General features: G+C 42.7%; 2 protein-coding genes across 2 annotated transcripts; one reads left to right on the top strand and one right to left on the bottom strand.

Moving 5' to 3' along the window:
* Positions 1-927: 927 nt before the first annotated feature.
* Positions 928-6,971, bottom strand: nts (neurotensin). Its single transcript, XM_037107640.1, has 4 exons — positions 6,705-6,971; positions 5,537-5,598; positions 2,916-3,116; positions 928-1,391 (listed from the first exon to the last, which is right to left on the bottom strand). Exons 1-4 carry the CDS (start codon positions 6,763-6,765, stop codon positions 1,248-1,250), a joined length of 468 nt encoding a protein of 155 aa, XP_036963535.1. The 5' UTR covers positions 6,766-6,971; the 3' UTR covers positions 928-1,247.
* Positions 6,972-9,118: 2,147 nt separating this feature from the next.
* On the top strand, positions 9,119-20,976 carry rassf9 (Ras association domain family member 9). The gene is made up of 2 exons (XM_037108192.1): positions 9,119-9,288; positions 18,170-20,976. Exons 1-2 carry the CDS (start codon positions 9,242-9,244, stop codon positions 19,434-19,436), a joined length of 1,314 nt encoding a protein of 437 aa, XP_036964087.1. The 5' UTR covers positions 9,119-9,241; the 3' UTR covers positions 19,437-20,976.
* Positions 20,977-21,622: the final 646 nt, after the last annotated feature.

Genomic DNA, 21,622 nt, shown 5'->3' with positions numbered 1-21,622 from the left:
TTGATCGTTTCAAGTACAAAAGTATTTTTTGATAGATAAATGAGGACTTCTATGTTGCATGACCTTCAGACGAGACAGCTGTTGAGCAAGAGAGGGCTTTTCAAGACCACGGCTTCCTGTCAAACCGGATAGTTTAAGGGACTCTCGGGACTGCAGCCACCTTTGTAGCAGCAAATCCAGGTATTTTGACGAGCTGCCAGGATATTCTCCAGCCATGTTTCAGGCCACAAAACTGGGTATTTTGAGCCACATAACATAACCTTTTCTAAACCTATCCACCTGTTTGCTCTGATAAAAGAAGTTTGGGTCTCGTTAAGTCACAATGTTTGACATGGTGCCTTTAAGTTTGGATACTACCCTCTAGGACATGGACGGGTTTGGACAGAAACTGCTGCTTGTTTGGTCTGCTGTCAGCTCAATAGTTCCTGGGCTAATTTCAGCAGCGGCTTAATACACACGTGGTGCTGTAGCCAGTTTTTCTTGTAGCAGGATGGTGTATGTTGTTCCTGCTCTGTCGTTAGCATTGCACCTCTTTCACACTTGGCAAAAAAACCCAGTCGTGTTATCTGGCTTTTGTCAGTGCGATGTCTCACTCCTTAGCAGCTTCTGTTGTCAGCTCCAGAAAAAAAAACATGCGTCAAATTCAGAATTTTATTGTTAAGGCTTTTAAAATCATGTTATAATGTGTTCTGGATGTTGCCTGATCTGCTGCTTTCTGCTGTTTTCTGCTGTCGCCCAATTTCCCAGTACTCTGGTGATGATTAACATGACACACTGTGGGGGGAAAAAGAGACCTCCTGGCAATAAACCTACTTATATACGCTAATTGTGGTGTGAAAGTGATATTAGAGAAGCTGTTGGTTTAACCAGTGTATAGAATCAGTTTGATGAGAGAAAAGATCACAGGTCACATCACACTGGTTTTGTATCATGAATCCTTTAATCGTATTTTGAAAGAAAATAGACTTAGTGTGCAGTGAAGAAATAGAGTAAATAAATATAGTTTCTTAGAGTTACGCAATTTGCCCGATGCTCAGGATTTTATTTTCAGGACCTTTACTTGAGGAGCAGAATACACTCAGGCCTCAACACTGGACATACAATCGGAGGGTCTGACTGGATAAAAACGACGATGGGGAAAGTAAAAACATTGCAGCAACAAGAAGAGAGGGAAAAAAACACGATCACATCTTCACAGAAAGATGGTCTGGTCCCCTGAAGCATCGCCTCGGCCCCCGGGATGGCTGTCAGTAAATCGTACTCCGCTTCAAGATGTAAGGCCTCCGGGACTTGGTGGTGTGCGCCGCTTGCCTCTTCAGGATGTAGGGTGATTTCCGTTTCAGCGGACTGTCAATGTTCTCATCTAAATATTCTAGAGAGTTGTGCAGTAGCTGTTAGGGGAAAGGACAGAGATTGGGAGGGGGGGGGTGGTGAGTGTCACACGACTAGGAGGAAATGGCAGGCAAACACATGTTTTGTCGGCGAGCGGCGGGGTAATGCCGGTGTCACTGTGATTAAACGAGTGCTTCCATGCATGGCAAAACAGGTGCTAATCTGCAGAGAGAGAAAGGCTGTTGTGGAGGGATCTGAGAGCGAAAGGAAGATGATGGAGTGGAGGGAGGAAGAGAAGGAGGAGGGGGGTGTAATGAGGTGTGTTTACAGTGAGAGAGGATGGATGGGCTCTTGAGTGAGATTCAGAGTAAGCCTTCATGTATGCGCCCGTGTTTATGTGTGCATGTGTGTTTTGTTTTGTTTTTTCAGATTGTATAATGGTCAAGGTGTGCTGTTATTGACTACACTGGCTTATTCTTAGTAAAAGGACAATTTAATGGTTCTGGCACACTGTATTAAGCTAATCTGTGCTGTCGTTCACTGCCACAGTCTGAACCAGTAATTCCTTTCCTTCTAGAATCATTGTTTCAAAGAGGCTTCCTTCTGTCGCACTCTTGGCAGAATCTAGGCATTACAGGCACATGTGACTGGGGCGACTAAAGAGAGAGATAAATGAACTGCCTCATTGAAATAATGAAAAAATTAAACAACACATTTTACTTACATACATTTTCAGCATCAAAATCAAAAAGAAGCTGAAACTGTAGAAAATGAAAATACAAATATTTCTATATGTATTTGTTTATTTTTGAAACACACCATTTAAGCTGTACTGTTTGTTTAGGATTTACCAACTGTGTGCAAATACTGAAATGTATTAATAAATTAGCTGAAGTACATACCCAATTAAAGTAATAAGGATGATAATGATGATGATGATGATGATGATGATGATGATGATAATGATGATGGTGATGATGATGTTGACGATGACAACGACGAAAATGTGGCATTTACACAATTTTGATTGTTTACCAAAAATCAAGACGTGTACATGAAAAAGCTCTGCCCAGAGTAATGTGTCCATTTACTCTGGCCCTGCTCATACTGTTTACCTCTCATATCTGTTGCAAGGTACTTCAGTATGAGATATGCTCATAAGTAAAGTGATGGTTTAACTGATTGTAATCATCTGACTTATCTATAAAATCCAAAAGACTGTGGAGATTTGTTTGAGCAAAGATGAAAAACCTTTTATCTGCAGTTTAACACGTCAACAATTGAAACCTCTGAGGTAATCAGAAAGACTGCATTCACTTATGATCCATTTTGCCCAGTGCCCTTGTGAGTTCTTCTGGCAGAATCATTGTGTATGTAGTGTGTCTAAAGGGTGAAGAGAGACTGGTGTAACAGTTTTAATTAAAGAATAATACAGATAAATGCAAATATACATGTCACACAGTTGACAAGAGACAGCTTTTTGCCAGAGTGGGATTGGAGATCTTTATATGCCAACAACAGTGCATGTGTGTGTGCGTCCCTGTGTGTGTGTGTGTGTGTGTGTGTGTGTGTGTGTGTCTCACCCTCTCCTCCCGGCTCTGCAGCGCTCGGCAGATGTGTTGCAAGTTGTACAGCTCCTCCAGGAGCTGGAGGCTCCCCTCCCTCAGCTCGCTGTCCTCCTCCTCCTCGCTGCTCCACGACTCCTGCCGCAGGCTGTTTACCATCCTGCAGAGGTTGAGCAGTGACACGCGCCAGTAGGGGGCACTCTGCTTATTCTGTTTCATCTGCAAAATAGGGTTTAGGATTAGGATTATAAAGACATGATGAAGTTTCACACTGAATCAGTTGGTTTCTGTCAGTTGAATCTGATGTGTGTTATTTCTGTCTCAACTAGGTATACCGATTCAATCTGAAAGTCCTGGTCTAAATGCTAATTTGGAGGTTTCCCAAAACAATTTTCATTTTAGTTCAGCAGTATCATTTGCTGTGTTTTCAACCTTCAAAGCCTGTAAAAGCTTTAGCGGTTCGCTTTAAGAGGCTCTGAGGATGCTGCATGTGAGACCTGCACTTTACATTGCAAGCCCTGCCACATATTAAGACAGCAGTTAAGATATATGTGTGGTATTTGTTAAACCTTCTCCAGCACCGGGTGCCCAGAGTGATATTTCACTCACATCTAAACTCATCTTGCTGCAGCCTGTTGTGTTATAATCTAGTTTGAGTGCTTTAGGAAAGTGGAGGGGCCCCTGCTGCGTGGGCCCGGTGATCTCACACACATCGTCGCAAAGGCCGCTCAGTGTCACTGAGGATGATGGAGAGATTCAGCGGTTCAGGGGAAATTGGCGCTTTTAAGTTGTCGTGAATGGCCCTCCAAGACTCACTTTGCTCAGATCATTTATGAGCAGGGGAGAAATAGAGTCTCCTCTGATGTCTTAAACACCGGAGTCTCCTTCAACATGGGCTCTAATTGTTTGCCGGGAGGGTGGGGGGGTTGGCGGCATGTAATAAAAGGTCTAGAGACATCAGTAGAACAACACACCAGGGACCAAACAAAAGCAGCTACTGACATTTCGAAGTAATTCATGCATCGAAGATTTCAGTGGTTTTCATTGAGTTTTCAATAAGAACCACGGGTGGTTTTAATTTTGCTGAAAGGTCACATGATGCTAATTAATCAATAACTCATGGGCTGGGATGAAGAGAGAATTCCAGGGGCCAATAATCTAATAATCCCCAGCTGACCTCGAAAGTTACCAGATGTTTTTCCGCTCACCACCATGTTACCGGTCAAGAATCTCGGAATGCGACACAACACTGGTAAAGTCAGTTGTTCAGAACTCTCGTTTTAGTAAACTCTGTGTACACAAACAATGTTCTCAATGCTCGTGCTCGTGTGTGGAGACCCTGGTGATACTACGAGCAAAGTTTCATGCTGTGTCGAGCCTTCTTAGTGTTTTAAAAATAGTGATTTTGACGCTAGTGTAAAATGGCCCCTTGCACTCCAATGAAAATAATTTTGACCCGAAAACAAAAAAATGGTCAATCTCAAAAGTGATGCTTTCGTCGTAATTACGCTTTTAAACGAGCATTTTGGCGAGAGTTTCACTTTAACACTGAGACTGAGAATGTAGGTCAGGTGGGCCATCACGCCAAAGAGTTGGTAATGAGACTCTCTTACTTATTGGACCTCTAAGCCATTACGGCCAAATCAAAATTCTGAATATTTTCTTCATTTTAACATTCGCGTGACCGTTCTGAAAGTTCCCTCTGCGTCTTCACTACAAGAAAATGATTATTACTGAAAGATCTCATTAAATCTCATTCATTCCAACAGTTTCCAGCTAAAGATGAGGGAAGGGTCAATCCCACATCAGACTGACGGATGAACCCTGGCTGTGGTCCAGTGCAATCACATTCAAGTGGGAAATAAAAGCCAGAGAGGAGATCTACCTCCTGCATCTACTCAGATAAAAAGAAGAACAGACACGCGGGTCAATCAATTAAGCTTTAAAGAGAAAAAAAAGATCATGTCTATTGTTGAGATTGAACGCCACATGTATCCTCAACAGTACTACACTTTCCAGACTCTTGAACACTCTCTATCAGTCATCTGACAAGTTATTATTACAATCATCACCCCTGAGCAACCTCCGAGCATCAGTGGCAATGAATCACATAGCTGATTTGTCACCGTCACGAGTGCCACGGTTATTTATCAGCGAGACAGAGAAAGAGAGGGAGAGAGGTGGAAGACGTGTCGTTATGATGCTGTCATGTCCATCTGAATCCTATTAGTCCCGGCCGATCCATCTCCCACCTTCATCAACTCGCATCCCTTCAGCTCTGCTTGGCCCTGAGCTCACACGACGAGATAAATGTGTTCAAAATCATAGAGATAACTTCCGCCTGCTCTTATTTTCTTTTCATCTCAGAAGACATGCCTTTGGCTGTGGCAATTGGAATGTGCTGATGATATTCAATTTGCTCTGCGCATCTGAACTGTGACGCATCTAATTTGAAATCAAAAGAAAGGCCAATCTAAATGTAAGTTACATTTGGATCCAGATCTGGTGAAAGAACACCTGCTGGGTGGATGTGAAGGGTCACTAACTGGTCCAGGTGGGCTGCATTTTTATTTATTTATTTATTTATTTATTTGGACAGTGAGTCTCTGATGTCACAGCTGCAAAGACGGACCCTGTACCTTAGAAGTGAAGATACTGCTGAGGAGCTCCTCTTCTAGCGCCCGCTGATCCTGGTCGACGTCTGTCAGTGAGAGGGGAGACAGACAGGAATATAACCTTTAACCAAATCTAATCAAGAGTCAAGTGAAACTTCAGTCAGATATGGAAGCAGGCAATGCGCTGAGTCAAACTGTCGGATGGATCAACTGGCATTTAGTCCGTCCCATCTTCTTTATCAGCTGCCGTCGAGATGGCTTTTAAATCTCAAGGACTATTTGGTGACAACCTCGGCTGAGATGGAACTCAGCACACACATCTTCATTCTTATTTGATGGTAGACTTAACCCCTTAAGTGCTCAACAGGTGACATCTTACTGATCTACAGACCTCCCAGTATGTTCTGTCTTAAGAAGTGAAACAAAACACAAGTTACCCAGTAAAGCTTTGTTAATCCAACATGTTTTTAAGAATGTACAGATACATCGGCTCACTGGAACAGAAGTGACTTTGGGTCTGGACAAAGTTCAGCAAAGCCTTTGTGAATCCAAAGTAAAGCTATACAGTTGATTTAAAAGTTTCTAATAATTATTATGGATGACTTGGCTGTGGTTTGTTTAGTGCTCACATTTTTCCGTTTAACCAAGAATTATGTGCCATCATGGATTGACTGGCGGGGGGAAAAAAACGTGTCTTAAAGAGGACCAATGAGCTCACTAAATAGTCCTCCATATGGGACTCCTGAGATATTGACTAGGGAGTAGTGAACAAGTGGGTGATTTCTGACACAACCTATGAGCAATAAGTCATAACTAACATATGTATATTAATCAACGCTTCAGTGGCGTAACCTCCTCAAGTCCTTCAACATTTCAATACAATGTGGGACCACAATGAAATACTGAAATCAGACAACGATAATGTTATGAAGACTCTTTGAAGGGCAGGTTCTTATTCTAAAACAACAAATACCTCCGTGGTTAACAATATTTCACTTTAAGGTCAACACCTGCAACAGCGTCACCACAATGATGCACCTGTTGCATAGATGAGGTTACCTGAGAGGCGAATGGCTTGACTTACTGCATAGTTAGTGTCAAGGCTTGTCCTCTATTTTGATACTTTGAATAACTCATACAATCATGACATGATGCAGGAACGCAAAACCAGTGAATGCGTCCCGGTGCTTACCTGTGCAGAGTCCGCCACATGTGAAACAGAGGAGAAGCACACACGCCAGCTGTGCCTGCATCTTGACGGGAAATCGGACAAAGACGAAAACAAGGATCCAACACTGAAGAATACACCTGAGGAGTTCTAGTCCATAAGGTTAAAGGGTCAGACACAGACAGCTAAAGAGGCTGGAGAGGGAATTCGTAGTGATGCTGCTGTTTCCTCTTCTTCTCCTCTTCCAGCTCTGAACACTCTTCCCCTTCCTCGCAGTTTCCTGGTTGGTTGTGGAGCGCAGTGGGCACCATTCCCTCAGTTTATAAGAGCCAGTGTGATGTCAGAGGATCAGTCCCCCCCCCCCCCATCTCCTCATCTCCACCCCCACCTTCCCACACACCAACACAGCCCCCTCCCTGCATCCGTCCATCCAGCTATCTCCGTCTTCATATTTCCTCTCCCACCCCGTCAGCGTGTCATCATTTTATCAGACGTCACTTTTGCGTCAAGGTTTGGGAGAGTTTGGTGATTTCACCTCTTCAGTGCACACAGTCTGAGGGGCTGCTTTGCATTTGTCTCAGCAGGATTGGCTGCAGGGGAGTTGAGAGAAAGTGGGAGGATGCACGACAAAGACTCGCTCCTTATCTCATATAAGGGAAGCTGTGCTTCACCACCCTCATCTTGTTTTTTTTCTTTTGTAAATCAACAGGTGATTGTCTGCACTTACTGAATGAATAGGTGCCTGTAAAAAACATGAATCACAACAATAGCTGGTAATCTGTATCTGATTAAGTGGGGTATTATGATTTAAAAAGTGCAATTTTATCATCAAATAAATTTTCTTATTACATTGGAAATAATGATAAAGATTTCACGTATCTCAGCCAATAATAGACCCCATTAACTTTTGGTGTGTATCCGGATAAAGGGACAGATTTGTTCTTTCTTTCTTTAACATTGCATGATAGAGACTTTTTCTACATGTTTCTCAGGGAATAGTGGTTGGATTCTGGTGAAAAAAACATGCATATAAGTGAGGAGGTATACGCTCTACTGAGTGCCTTTCTTGTAGTATTCGCCAAAATTGTGACAGTATCAATTTCTCATCTTCTCCGGAACTTTTGATTGTACATATGAACTTCATCAGCAGATGGAGTTTGCCAAGATTTCACAAAATGTTTAGATGTTTCCATGACCTTTCGGGATGCCCCTTCAGTCTAGGTCGCTGGTTCAATTTCTTGACTCCCCTGGCTGCATGTTGAAGCACCCTGGAGCAAAACATCCTGAGTTTTCTTCTTTAGTTTTGGTTAAACCTAGAGCAAAGCACAGGAGGAATGTTGACCAGTGTCTTTTCAGACGGTAACATCTAGCTGATGCTGTGGTTTGGTCTTCATATAAGCAAACATTAATCACATTAATGTTATTAATTAATCAGCAGCATTCCAGCTGACAGTAAACGGCTACAAACCTCTCTAATTGCCATTCATAGCACAAGCATGAGCACAAAACAAAGTAATCCGGCTTCCAAATCTCGGATGCCTTTAATTGTAATGATAAATAAACAGGACTGGATATTTCTTATGAAAAACACGACAATGTGGCACACTATCAAACGAAACCCACGTTGATTTAAATCCACAAAGTGGGTGCAGGTATGGTCCTGTCAGTACTTGTCCACGCTCACACTAATTAGTCCCCGTGGAGATTGATATGATTTTAATACAGAGTAAACAGCATCGGTGGAACGGCTTCAAACTGTATGTGTTCTGCTGCGGAAGATATTTACAGCGTTAAAAAACACAGACTGGAGTTAGAGCCAGCTGCGTTCCTCTCATGTCTGAATTTCATCTTTGTCATTGGAATCCAGCAGGGAGAGCCAGTTACCAAAGCCCAAGAGGTTTGGTTTCATCCTGCGCCTCCTGCTCTGCAGCTCACTGACACTGTAAATCAGATTGTTACGTTACCTTATGAATAAAGGCCATGAAAAGTGATCAGAGTAACCTGAGAGACAAAAGCAATGTGCAGAGCAGCTGTGATTTCTGTACTGGATGTAATGTAATGTGTGCTCTGTGATATATTCTTATGATATTTGACACTAACATGCCCTGTCTTATGTCCAAACTGTGCAGAATCTGCACTCTCCGGTGTTATAATCTCACATTCTTCTACACTTCCCACTTGACAGGGAGTTTCATCAGACTAGAAACTTCTGTACGGTATATCCCTTTAACTCCCATTCCTGTTATTGTTCGTTTTTCCCTTTAATTTGCCAGAAGCGTTTTATTTTTTTGTTTTTTTGTTTTTTTCATTATCATTTTTCCTCCGTGGTAGTTTCTCAGGTTGCTCCTGCAGGTGGAAGGGGGCAGAGTTTCACCACTAAATCTCGGTGGAGTCTGGGAAACACCTCCCTCCGCTCCTCGGATGGGGCGGACAGAGTTGCAGTCGGGACGGCTCTCGAAACTTTTCTGCAACACTCCACAAAGTGTGTCCGGCGTCCTGCCATGCCGGGACTGTAACGCGTCTCGGATCGCTGGTCTGCTCCCTTCGCGCTCCAGAGAGTCATGGCTCCGTTTGGGAAAAACTTTCTGAAAGCTCGACTGAAAAACAGGTAATTTGATAGAGAGAGGAGTTTGTTTGATTTTTGTTTTTTTCATAGCTTCTTGTATTGGAAGGCACGATGTGGTGAGCTGTTGGGGAGGGAGAATTACGCACGACGCAGCAGTGCGCATCGGATTTATTAGTGGGCTGCACGAAGGGCTAGATTAACCTATTTATGTAATTTGTTTTAATGTCCTTAATGGTCATTTATGCAATTAGAATGAAGTGCAATTTATTTACAAAAAACAGGATATAGTAACAGGTGGCAGGCCTACTGTGGGACATACAAATATACACTTGAGAGGAAGACAAATAATACAGTATATAGGCTTACCACTGAGAACCACAAGATACACGATCACTGTTTCTGGGAGTATAGTAGGATGACAGGATTTTAAAGGTAATGGATAATCATAGCAACATACCTCCATCTTCGTTATAAACTCAAACCAAGCAGTATTAGAAAATCCTAACAGGCCATTATAATTGGAACCTGTGGGAATGTTGCTGATAAGGAGGCAGATATTCCCATGTGAGTGGAAGGCATCTGGAGAAAAGGGGAACGCTTGAAAAAAACGTTTTTCTTTAATTCTAGTTATTTTCGCACCATTATTTGACTCTTTGGTGTGAACGGGATTTTCTCGCCTGCAGGTGGGAGATATTTTTCCACTTACGGAAATTTTGGAGTCAAATATGCCCTCCAAGTGTGGCTCTTTGTTTCCTGTCAAAGCGCGCTGTGCTGTACATCGAGCCATAAAATATTTCACCTTCTCTTTGCTCTGTAATTACTGCAAAGATGTTACTTTTAACGCACGTTTCATCTGGGAGGCCAGAGTCCTCCATAACTCGGGTAGAGAGAGAGATCCTGTCATCAACACCCGTATACTTTGCTTCAGCAATTTCCTTGAGTGGCTAGCTCGGCCTTTTGATGTGCCTGCTGCAGCTGAGATACAGACTCAGCTCTGAAAAGGTGGGAAAATTAGATTCACTCAACCACAAGCTGTCCTGTTGTCATCGGTGCAGAAATTCTATTTGGACAATTGACTGCAGCCTTTTTTTTGTCGAGCAGAGTTGGTAAACAGAGTTTCTCTTCAGGAGTATCTAGGTCATGATCCAAACCCCTCGCAGGGTGCAAACAGGATTCACGTTGCCAAAACCGGGATCAGAAAGGTTTTAATTGTGGGTAAAGAACTATTTTCATTAGCTTTCCTCATTAAGACTCTCGTTTACCACCACACCGAGCAGAAAGGGTTTGGATTAAGTTCAGAAATAAAAGAGGCTTTTATGCTAAAAAAAAAAAAAAAAAAAAAAAAAAACTCTCTGACAGTGGCACCAGCAGCAGAATGGATGTATTTTCACATCACACACCAGAGCTGAGATGAATTATCTTTGACTTCAAACAGTCTGACTGAGGCTGTCTCCAGTCGTTGTCCTATTTTTCATGTTGTGCAGTAATTACCATTGCGCCACCTATAATTACCTGAACTGTTTAGATCTGTAGATATGTCAAACACTTGACTCGCTTTTACTCTCGCTGACACATCGAGCTGGATGTTTGCTGGAGAATGACAAGATGAAGCTGAACTTCGGTTGCAGGCGGTTGGAACATCAAAACTTTGACGAACTTTCGAGATAAATGTGCCGATAATTACAGCCAACAACGCTTCTTTAAAAGCTACTTTATCATCAGTGTGTCATCAGGGAGTCCTGCGTGTCAAGCCATTGTCCTCTAATGAAACAGTGCATTCAGGCTGGTTACCACCCACTGACACATGTAGCCGAAGCAATGTAGTGACCACTTCCACTTAATCTTGCTCTTAGCCACAATTACAGCATGACAGCATTGTGCGCAGGACCAATTAGCCGCTGAAAATGCTTGGTTTACACGAATTAGCAGGCCATGGCAAACAATGAAATCATTCAGTTGTGTTGAAAGGGAAGAAGTCATTTCTTTTCACTGAGCAAGAGCTTATTTGGTGATTCACAGACCTGCTTGGGGGGCGGGGGGCAGAAAAATCAGAAGATCGGGTGGTTTCACAGAGGAAGGGATGGGGTGTGTTGTGTCTCTGTTCACAGATTCCTATCAGACTGGGAGTCATCCCAGAGATCAACATATCCAGATAGAAAAGTGATGTTATTTCCTCGCGGATCCCTCATCCTCCTGCAGATAAGAGCGGGAGGAAGCGTCTCCTGTCCAGCGGAGTATCTACGTTACTACAGTGCCTTTCTTTTAATAGACAAACCAGACACAGAAAACCCCATGGACCGTGTGTCCTCTCCCACATCTTGCACGTCTGTGTGTTTGTGACATAGAAACATTTAATTCTGGTTCCTCTCTTTGTTTTAACTGCAGCTGAATTGTATGATTGCCCTCTGTGGTCGCATACACTATAAACAGACAGAGCGCATGAAACCTTTTCCAAACAGGATGAGTAAACTTGGAGCTGGATGGGGGTCAGTCTGAAAACAGGGCTTTGATTAGATTAAAACATTGCGTTAGCATTTCGTGAGCTAAGTTTTATGGTTGGATGCTATTAACATTAAAGACTATATGGGAAACAATGCAAAGGTCGAGTGTCTGTGAGCGGATGTCTCATGCCCCACAGAAGACACTCAGATTTCCTTCTTTTTTTAAAGGAACGGTTCACCCAACCACTGACAGAAGACATTGTTTTGCTTAGCTTTAGTGGTATGAAGACGTGCACAGGGACACCGATGTAGCGGTAGTGTCTGTATCGATGGCAACAACATTCTGTTGGTCCACCAGCATTAGTCTGGACGAAAACATCTCGACAATTGGATGGATGCCATGGAACAACTTCCCAGGACTTTCCGTCTAGTAGCGCCACCATTAGATTGACACATTTGGCTTAAAACTAAGTTTCTCGATGGCCATTTAAATGGTATTTAGTACAAGCATTTGTGTTTCTCTCAGAGTGAAAGGCAACACGGTGGTGACCCCCCTTGGTGACCCCCCCCCCCCCCCCCCCCCCCCCCCCCCGTTACTGAGTGCAATACTGTCTCAAATATGAACTACCAGGTCTGTATCCATTTGTTAGACATAATGTAGCTCACTACACACACAATTCATAACCTCGAAAATGTGTAGGTTGACGTAAACATGTATGTAACACTGTGACCCTACCCCCTCACTGAAGTTACATAGTACAAAAAACAAGTGATGGGGGCACTGAGTGGCTGAGACAGAGATACCATTAACACTTTTACAAGACACTGTACCATCAGCGTCACACTGAAGCTGTTATTTTATGTTGCTTTAATTTTTCATTGCCGCAGCACCACAACCAAATTCCCAATTAACTTCATTGACAGGCAACATTAATCCCCAAGGTGGATGTCTTAAAATGTTGGCTATGAAACAGGGGTTGTCTGCACGGCTGCCACTAGAAGTTTATGTGAAAATACGTTATAAAAATACGCTTTGTGTATTCAGGTGATCATAGCGATCTCATCAGAAATGATTTACACATATTTATGTATCAGGAGAGGAAACCTGTAATTACCACCACACTAATCTGAATTTCCATTCCATTGCAAGACAATCAGATCCTGTTGACAGCAGTGGCTACAGGATATATTTGCTGATGCTCTATCGCCGCTTTGTTTCTGCTGGAGGTATCCGTCTCATTATCATATCTTATCGCATCACTATTGATCTGAGAAAACACGTTGAGACACCGGAGAGCTATAACTCTGTCGTTTGTTATGACTTGTTCAAACCACCAGCATGCAGTCCTCTGTGGTAACTTGTAGCGTGCAGATTTATGACACAGAGGGAGTTGTTAATGTCTACAAGGTTGTCATTATGAGTATTACAATGGAGGAGAGCGATGCCACCGCGGTGGAGCTGTAACGTAATCGGCCCACGCAGAAACTTGTGCAGAAAATTCATGGGATTTAAATGTGGTTTTCCTCCCACATGTCTGATGTCTCCAGCGGGTATCTCAGCTTCGAAGGTTCAAACTGCGGTCAAGCGGGTCTGCTCAGGTTTCTCGGGTTCACTCAAGTGTGAAGTGTTGAGGTCTAACCGGTCCTGTGTTGCTTATGGTGGAACAGAACCTTTGTTGAAATATTTCTGTAAATTATCACACACATCTCAATTCTGTTGGCACATTTTCTAATTGGGGGGGCTTTGAGTTTATCATAATATCAGTGTCGGCTTTGTCATTTATCGCTCAAAGCCATGACCTATGAGGGCACCCTCATTTGTTGCGCCCAGAACCGCAGTTTAATCCCAAACTATGAATATCAAATGGCAAGTGACAGCCCTTATGAACACATTAGCTGCGATGTAATCAGCCCAATGGTGCGCGAAGCATTTGTGTTTGTCCTGACAGGGAGTTGACTGGAGAGGGCGAGGGCTTAATGTACTCCCAGAGACTGATCGCGCCAGTCGCCAGAATGTGTGGTCAAATTCCTTCAAAGTAAATTTTTCTTTTTTAAAAAAATCCAGTATTTTCTTAGAAATCCAACTTCGTTTCATTTTTTTAGATTTGTCTTGTTGAGTGTCATTAAGGTGGTGTGGGGGCTTAGAGAGTAGTAGGAGGTTGTGTTTTCTCAGTTGATGTCTGTCTCAGTCAGCTGTTGATTCTTATTCCTCTTCAGGGGCTTAAAGTTGGACTTTAGGGAATGTTAGTGATCAGAAATGATAACGTGTTTTTTCTACACTTGTTATGTATGCTGCTTATAAAGCCTATTTATTGTCACTGGTTGAAACCTATCTAAACTGGCATTTAGGTAGTTAGCGTAGCTGCACTTCTAATTTACAACACAAATGAGCCAACAGCTATATTGGCTAATCCAGTTAGCCTATCCAATATCATGAAAGCCATGTTGATGAATGAATGATATATGGCTATTTAAATGTTTATTTATAATAATGACATTATAGGCAAGGCTATGTGTCTCCAAAGCAGCTATTTATTTCACCAGGAACATTAGCTTCATTTGTAACGCTGTTGGACATTGTAAGTGTCATTCCATAAGGTGAAAATATACTGTAAGTAGCATGGCCACAGTCATAGATTTGTCAACACTTTCTTCACATTAGAGTGGAGCTGAAAACAGACCACAGTGACCGGTATGGAATCCATTTTTCCCCTTCCTCCCTCTGTCCATTGAACTATGGCGGCAGGATGTAGTGTGAGCGCTGGTGATTGTGGCCCAGGACAAATACAGGTGCTTCCCAGCCTGGCTGTGCCCTCTTCCTGCACAGCTGAGGGGCCTGGGTCACCCCCTCTGAAATACCCGATTGTCTGTAGAGTGTGTTTATTCACCTGTATGTTCAGATATGAACATACGCATATGTTTGTCTCGTGTTCGGGCCCGTCTGTAGGAAATGTCTGTACCTCACAGGGAAAAAAAAGATGTTTCGTAGAGTTTTTCTTTTCCTGTCCTTTTCTTATCCTTATCTTGTCTTCATTGTCCTGTCATTCCGGATTGTATCCGTCTTTCCATACATGCATACTTGTAATTCCTTGTCACTCCTCTCCAGTCACGCAAGAAGGTTTTAGATCTTTGTGTGCAAACGCAGCTTTTAAAGTATATATATATATATATATATATATATATATATATATATATATATATATATATATATATATATATATATATATATATATATATATAAAACCAAAATGGTCATATGGTATACATTTGTTTGGTCATTTAATTTGCCATATACTGTGACAGTTTAGATCACTGCAGGACAACACCACTAACCATTAGATCAACAATTTCTACAGGAAATTCTGAAACCGGCCAAACAAATCCTGGCTTTTCTGAGCTGTACAAGCGGATCATGTGTTGCGGAGCTGTTGTACTTGATTGCACTGTGTTGCACAGGTGTGGCCTTCACTGTGTCCACCCACTGCAGGAGTAGCGTTCACAGGGTTTCCTGACTGTGAGCGGTAGCTGGAAACTCCGAGGTCAAAGTCGCGGTGGTGGTTGTCTTTGATTGCCAGGGGCGTGCTGGATTTGTTTGGCCTGCGCATAGCTCAGGTATTTGCTCTGCCCCGCTCGTCTCCGAGGGTCTCCATAACCATTAACCAGCCTCTTGCATTGTTGCATACGTATCGCATTCCTGAGACCTTATTCACCGCCAATTTACACAATGCTCTAGTTGTGTGTTTTTCGTGCTGTGTGGGAACCAAAACACAGCGCTATCGAACTGTAAAATCAGCAAAAATGTGAGATAATGCCGCATTTAAGTTCTCCTGTTTAATACATCTCGCTTGTGACGGCATGCAGGCTGGTAGTATCTGTGTCATCTTCAGTCGATGTGTATTTTTTGTCTACCCTCTCCTGTGAAGATCAGTGGTTAATGTGGGCTGCAGCGAGATAAAACAAGAAAACAACAACAACAGCAGCAGCTACATGATGCAATGCTCAGGCCTGAAAACATTACTACATACCGAGGAGATTAAAATGATTCAACCTTTGACAGCCAGGCGGAGCGTACAGTTTTGGCTTTTATTCACAGCATTTGTCTTATTTGTTTGGAAATAAACTGCAGATAAGACTATTCTCTCTATTCTCTTTACTTTTAACTGAAATGCAAAGTGACAAAAATGCCCAGAGCTACTGGGCTACTTGCTGAGCTACTCCTCAGTGAGTTTGATATCTGAGTTCTATTTTGTGGCTGAGTATAGCTGAAACTTCACATTGACAGGATTACAAGCACATTACTCTGATTTATTGCTGGTAACAGGTTAATGGAGTATCGCGTCTGTGGTTGCAAAACCACAGACCGACATTCCTTAAACCCCCAAAATCAGTCTGCAGTTCAGTGTTAGGAAAAGGTGCTCCAGGTTTTGTGTCTGGGTAATATAATCTTTTGCTGGATTCTCACAGATTCACTTGTCTTTAATTAAAGGAGAATTACCTGTGGCTTTCAGCGTCAGCTTTAACTTCAAACACGAGACAGAAACTTGGCTGCAGTACACCAGAGCTGATCTAATTAATCAAATCGATTGTAAGAGGTTCTTAACATTTCATCTTTCATATCAGTGGTTACCTGATACATCATTCTTTATCTTGAAATCAAATTGAAATGTCTGGCAATGTTATCTACTTATTTGATTACTTGTTCATGTTGTGGATGTCTGCTTTGCCAGTGCCTATCATTTAATGACTGGATATTAGGCCCTGGATATTACCGGTGCTCCATTAAGCATGTAAAAAATGGATATCATCGAGCCATCAGGGGTCAATTTTTGAGCAAGTTTTACGGTCCTGGCGAAAATGTAATGAGGGCCTTGGGGTTAAATAGCTCAGAACCGAACCATTAAGTGATCATCTCTGATGAGTAAGACGATGAGTAACAGTCTAATAGAATCAAGCCAGCACAAAATGAGTCAGTGTAGTTTTCTGCTCACTGACCTAATGGAAACCCATCAAAGTAGGATCTATTTATGAAAATATACTACTCTGAAAAGTGAAACAGCATGAGTGGAGGAATATGCGCGCATTGGCGTACGCGGCTGATGTAAAGGAGCTTGTGACGCATTTGAAGATAACCTGCTGTGATCATGAGTGTTTAAAAAACCTATTCCAATGACGGATGGATGTTTCAATGATGAAGATCTCGCTGAAGACGTAACACTCATAAAGAGGCTTAAATTCAGCCCTCAATTACATGATGGTCTGCAGCTGTGCCTTAGGTGTGTCCACAACCACAAGCAACAGCTCACCAGATCCAGATCACCATGACCAAGCAAAGTCATACAACTATCTGTAATACCTGTCACCGAGGGAAACATTTTTCACTTTTTATAACAATGTATGGCAAATAACGGTCAAGGCAGGAGCATATAAATTGCCCAAGGGGTCCCACAGCTCTGAAGTCATCCAGGTACACATCCCAGAACACATTCTCAGAAGGATCACTGAGGAAAACTAAAGAAAAAAAAAATACCACTAAACCCTCGTCATATTGTTATCAAAGGATTCTGATTAATTATACTTATCATCAGACAGAAAGAAATGTTCCAAAAAGTAGTTAAAATTATTTTAAATGAATAAAAAAATTTCTCTGAAACAGTGGAGAGGGCATCTCTTTGTCAGATGGTCTATATCAGGGCTTTCCAAAGTGGGACTTGTTGACCAAAATTGGCCACACATGAAAAACAGTATTTTCGTTCATTCTGAAAATATGAATCGCTGTTTAGGCTGTTTTATTTTGTGTGAGATGAAAATGCTTGGCAGGACAAGTGACACTTTGTGTAGGAGGTCAGTTCAGGTAGGGGAGCTTGGGATCCTCATACTATGGAAGCCCTGATAAGCAATTTGAAAAAGAAATAAAGAAGACTCAGTCATTAAGTCCAACATTTGTCTGTCAATACTTCCAAGGGCAAAATCGTTGGTGTGTTTAAATGTAGAAAAAGACTGTTGGGTGTCAAATACCCCTCTGTCAAACTCAATCAAGTAAAGAATTGGCTGATAGCTACAATTGATTAGCTTACTGTCACAGTTGGATTTCAAGTGTCCCTCCATTGTGTGAAGTGTCGAATGCATTATTCAGCAGGACTCATCAGTGATCCCCTGTAATTTTAGCTCATATTAACACTATGGAAACCATTTGCTTCACTGGTCTCAAGAGTTGCAGTATGGCTGCCTTAAGGTGTGTTGTTTTTAACTACCAGGTTTGTGTCTACGCATTTTCTTCAATTTTTTTCATATACATGAAAATCTCGATGTTGAGTCATTAATAGCTTATAAAGTAATGCGGAAGACATTACAAACATGGAGTCTTGGGTTTTGACATTTTAGTCAGTGACAGCACATTAGAGGACACAGAGTCTTTTGTGACATAAAAGCAAGTTAACAACCTTAAAAGAAAATGTAATTTTGTTTTTCCGTCTCTTTTCCAGAACGAAAGATGCCGAGCCTGTGGTGGGGAAAGAGATTCAGGTTACTGTCTGCAATGAGGAGAAAGTTGTCTGCGGAGTAACGAAGCATACGACATGCGTCGATATGATTCAGGCATTACTGGACGATCACAAGTCGATACCAGAGAGCAAGCGGCTCCTTCACGGCGAACCCAAAGACTTCTGTGTGGTTGAGCGGTGGAAGGGTTTCGAGAGGGCCCTGCCTCCTCTCACCAGAATCCTGAGACTCTGGTACGCCTGGGGTGACCAGAGACCCTTCATCCAGTTTATTCTGGTCAAAACCAGCGACTTTGTGCCTCAGCCCTCCAAGAAGGCCGGAAAGTCCAAGGGGGCCAAGCCGAGGAAATGGGATCACAGTCGAGCTCAGCACACCCAGGCTCTGCCGGTAGAGAGGCAGAAGCGCATGGTGAAGAAAGCTTTTAGAAAGCTGGAAAAGCTTCACAAGGAGAGCAAGAGCTCTCCAGGTGCCGACGAGGTCGACCGGATGGTGCAGCTTATTCTAAATCAGGACCACACCATCCGAGAGCAGATCCAACGCATGAGGGAGCTGGATTTGGAGATTGATCGGTTTGATCTGGAAGAGCAGAGGGAAGCTGGGTGTGAAGGTCCGCTGGCTCAGGCCTGTGCTCAGAGTTTGGAGGTGCTCAACGACAGGCAGCTGGATGAGTACCTGTACACCAGCGACGGGGTGGAACAGCTCGAACTGCAGGTTCAGAGGCACCAGGAGCTCATCCTGCAGCTGTCCCGGGATATAGACGCTGAGCTGAGGAGGGCCAACTTCCCTCTGAGCCAATATGAGGCCGGTGAACAGGAAGGAGCCGCCGCTGCGTCCTGGATCCCATCGGAGACCAACGAATCGTACTACACCGCCGAACTGGAGAGGCTGCAGGATGACCTGAAGCACAGCCTCTTCACCGGCGTGTCCCTCTACAACCAAGCTGCAGAAATAGACAAGCAGCTGAAATACTATGACGCTACACTGGTCTCCAAGGATCAGGAGTGCTGGCAGCTGGCTGCCCACCTGAGCTCATTGCAAATCGGGGACGGAGGAGAAGAGGAGCAGTCCAGTCCTGTCCCTTTAAAAAGTGAGACTCAGTGCAGCGTCTCACAGACAGTGAAACTCAAACACAGCCTGTCCCCTGTAGACGTTACAGACACAGACTCAGACACTGGGATTAGTTCCACACACAGCCAGGACTCGCTGTCACCATGTCTGGACTTCCCTCCCCCCCTGGACACAGATGTTTGAACAACCCAGCTGACCCTGCAATTTACTGTCCTGTATGCACCAGCTCCAGTTTGTGCCTGTCCTGTGTTGTCATTACATTTGAGTCACAAAACTAAGTATCTGTTTTTTGTTTTGTTTTTTTTTTGTTTTGTTTTTTTTTTCTGAAGGATAAATCCCAGTTGGTTTTTCATGAAGCTTTAGGGTCATTTAACTGGAGCTTAAGTTGATCAGCAGAAAATAAATCAGCAGTTATTTTGATGCTGATATATTGTTTTTCGTTCGTTATGAAAGCGACAACACAAAACATGCAGCTTCAGCCTCTCATGTGTAAGGTTCTTCTGCTGCTTTTCTTTGTCATATAGCATAGCATGATTATTTTTGGATTCTAGACTATTGGTCAACAAATATCAATGTGATGATCTTACTTTGGATTACAAGGAATTACAATGGAATTAATTTTAAAACAGTATAGAATGAATGATTTATTAATAAACAGGTCATTTTTGTGATGATTTTAAAGGTATTTTCTCAGTCAGAAGGATGGCAGCCTTAAGTGAAGTACATCCTGTCATGATTTACGTTAACTGAAATTTAGTCTTTAGTATTATCATCAGATATATTTGATATCAGTTTGTATATTTACAATGTTGTGTTTCATACATCGTTTGTACTTTTTGTGTATTTTTCTAAATTCTGGGAAAAAGCAACTGATAGATAAGTCACAGCTTATACATTTTGCTTCAGTGAAAAGGGCTGACAGAGAAAATGCCTTCAGAACTGCTGGGAGGGTCACACAGTGTTTCTGGTTTCTAAACGGCAAAAACGATGCTACAGTCAGTGTAATGACATCACACACATGGCACAAAGCTGGAGCTATTTACACACCAACTATAGTCAATCACTGTTTATGACAGTGCAGTTTTCCGGCTTGTAATTTTACATTTTTGCCGCTCAAAGAAGCAAAGATTTGTTTCCTCAGTGCAGCCATGCCTGAGGTGCACCGCGCTTACTTATTTAGTGTCTTTCTTCCTTTACTTAATGATGATGAATGTAATGCTTATTTCTCGTCTTACAGTTCTCAAGCTATATGAAGCTGCACTTCTTTGTACACAGTTATGAGTCTATTAACAGTGTTTTATATTAAAACAAATAGCTAACCGTCTTTGGATGTAGAATTTGAATTTTGTTAAAGATGTTACGTTGCTCTCGATTTCACTGTATATACACTGCTGTAACCTCTGAAGATGATTGTTTTTACGACACAGGCGCAATTTGCAAAGACGATTTGATAACCAAAAAAAAAAATGAGAAAAACATATTTATTTATCACATAATTGCATTTCACAGATAAGACTTTATTATGACTGTTTCCCCTCTGAGGTGATAATCTCCCTCTGCCGCTGATCTGATCGAACACATCATGTTTCCGGACCAAAATAACACAAATATCCAGCGCTGCATTTGTGTGAACCACGCTTGAAAACAAAAGCTATGTGCTTAAAGTAAAATGTACATTTCGTCTGTCATAATAAACACTAATACTGTTAGTCACAAAGACTAATCCTCTGTTGAGTTGTGGAGTTTGTTGGAGCCAGGCGGCGAGGATTTAATTCTGTTCTCCGGGCTGTTAAATACGGCTTAGCGAAGGTGCTGCTGTTCTAACAAGGTGTTAATGCTAAAACCACAAGGAAGAAGAAGAAGAAGAAGAAGGAGAAGAAGGAAAAAACAACAACGCAAGGTGCCAAAAAAACCCACAGAATTGAATTTTATAGATTCCTTTAAAAGGCTCTGAGTCACCCCAGACAAATGACACAGCTAGTTCAGAGACCCCCACCCCCACCCTTCCAGTTAGCTTATAATCAGACAAGATGGTCGCCAGGCAAGCACAAACAACGGCGAGCACTCTCCTCCCGTCAAGGTGCTGCTGACAGACTAACACTTTGTACTCGGGGCAGAGTGGGGCTGACTGCTGGAAAAGCAGAGGATATCTATTTCACACACTAATTGCTTAACCCCCCCCCCACACACACACACACACACACACACACACACACACACACACACACACACACACACACACACCCTCCTTCGCCTCCTTCACCGCTTCAAGCCTCTAGGTAACTCCACCGAGCATGAAAGGCCAGAGAACTTACAATGTGAACGATCGTGCACCGGCGCCTCACGCTTGTTGATGGGGTTTATTACGG

Source organism: Acanthopagrus latus, chromosome 8 (genome assembly GCF_904848185.1).
Source record: "Acanthopagrus latus isolate v.2019 chromosome 8, fAcaLat1.1, whole genome shotgun sequence".
NCBI classification, from domain to species: domain Eukaryota; kingdom Metazoa; phylum Chordata; class Actinopteri; order Spariformes; family Sparidae; genus Acanthopagrus; species Acanthopagrus latus.
The sequence above is the reverse complement of the archived record's forward strand: the minus strand, read 5'-3'. Positions and strand labels throughout refer to the sequence as shown.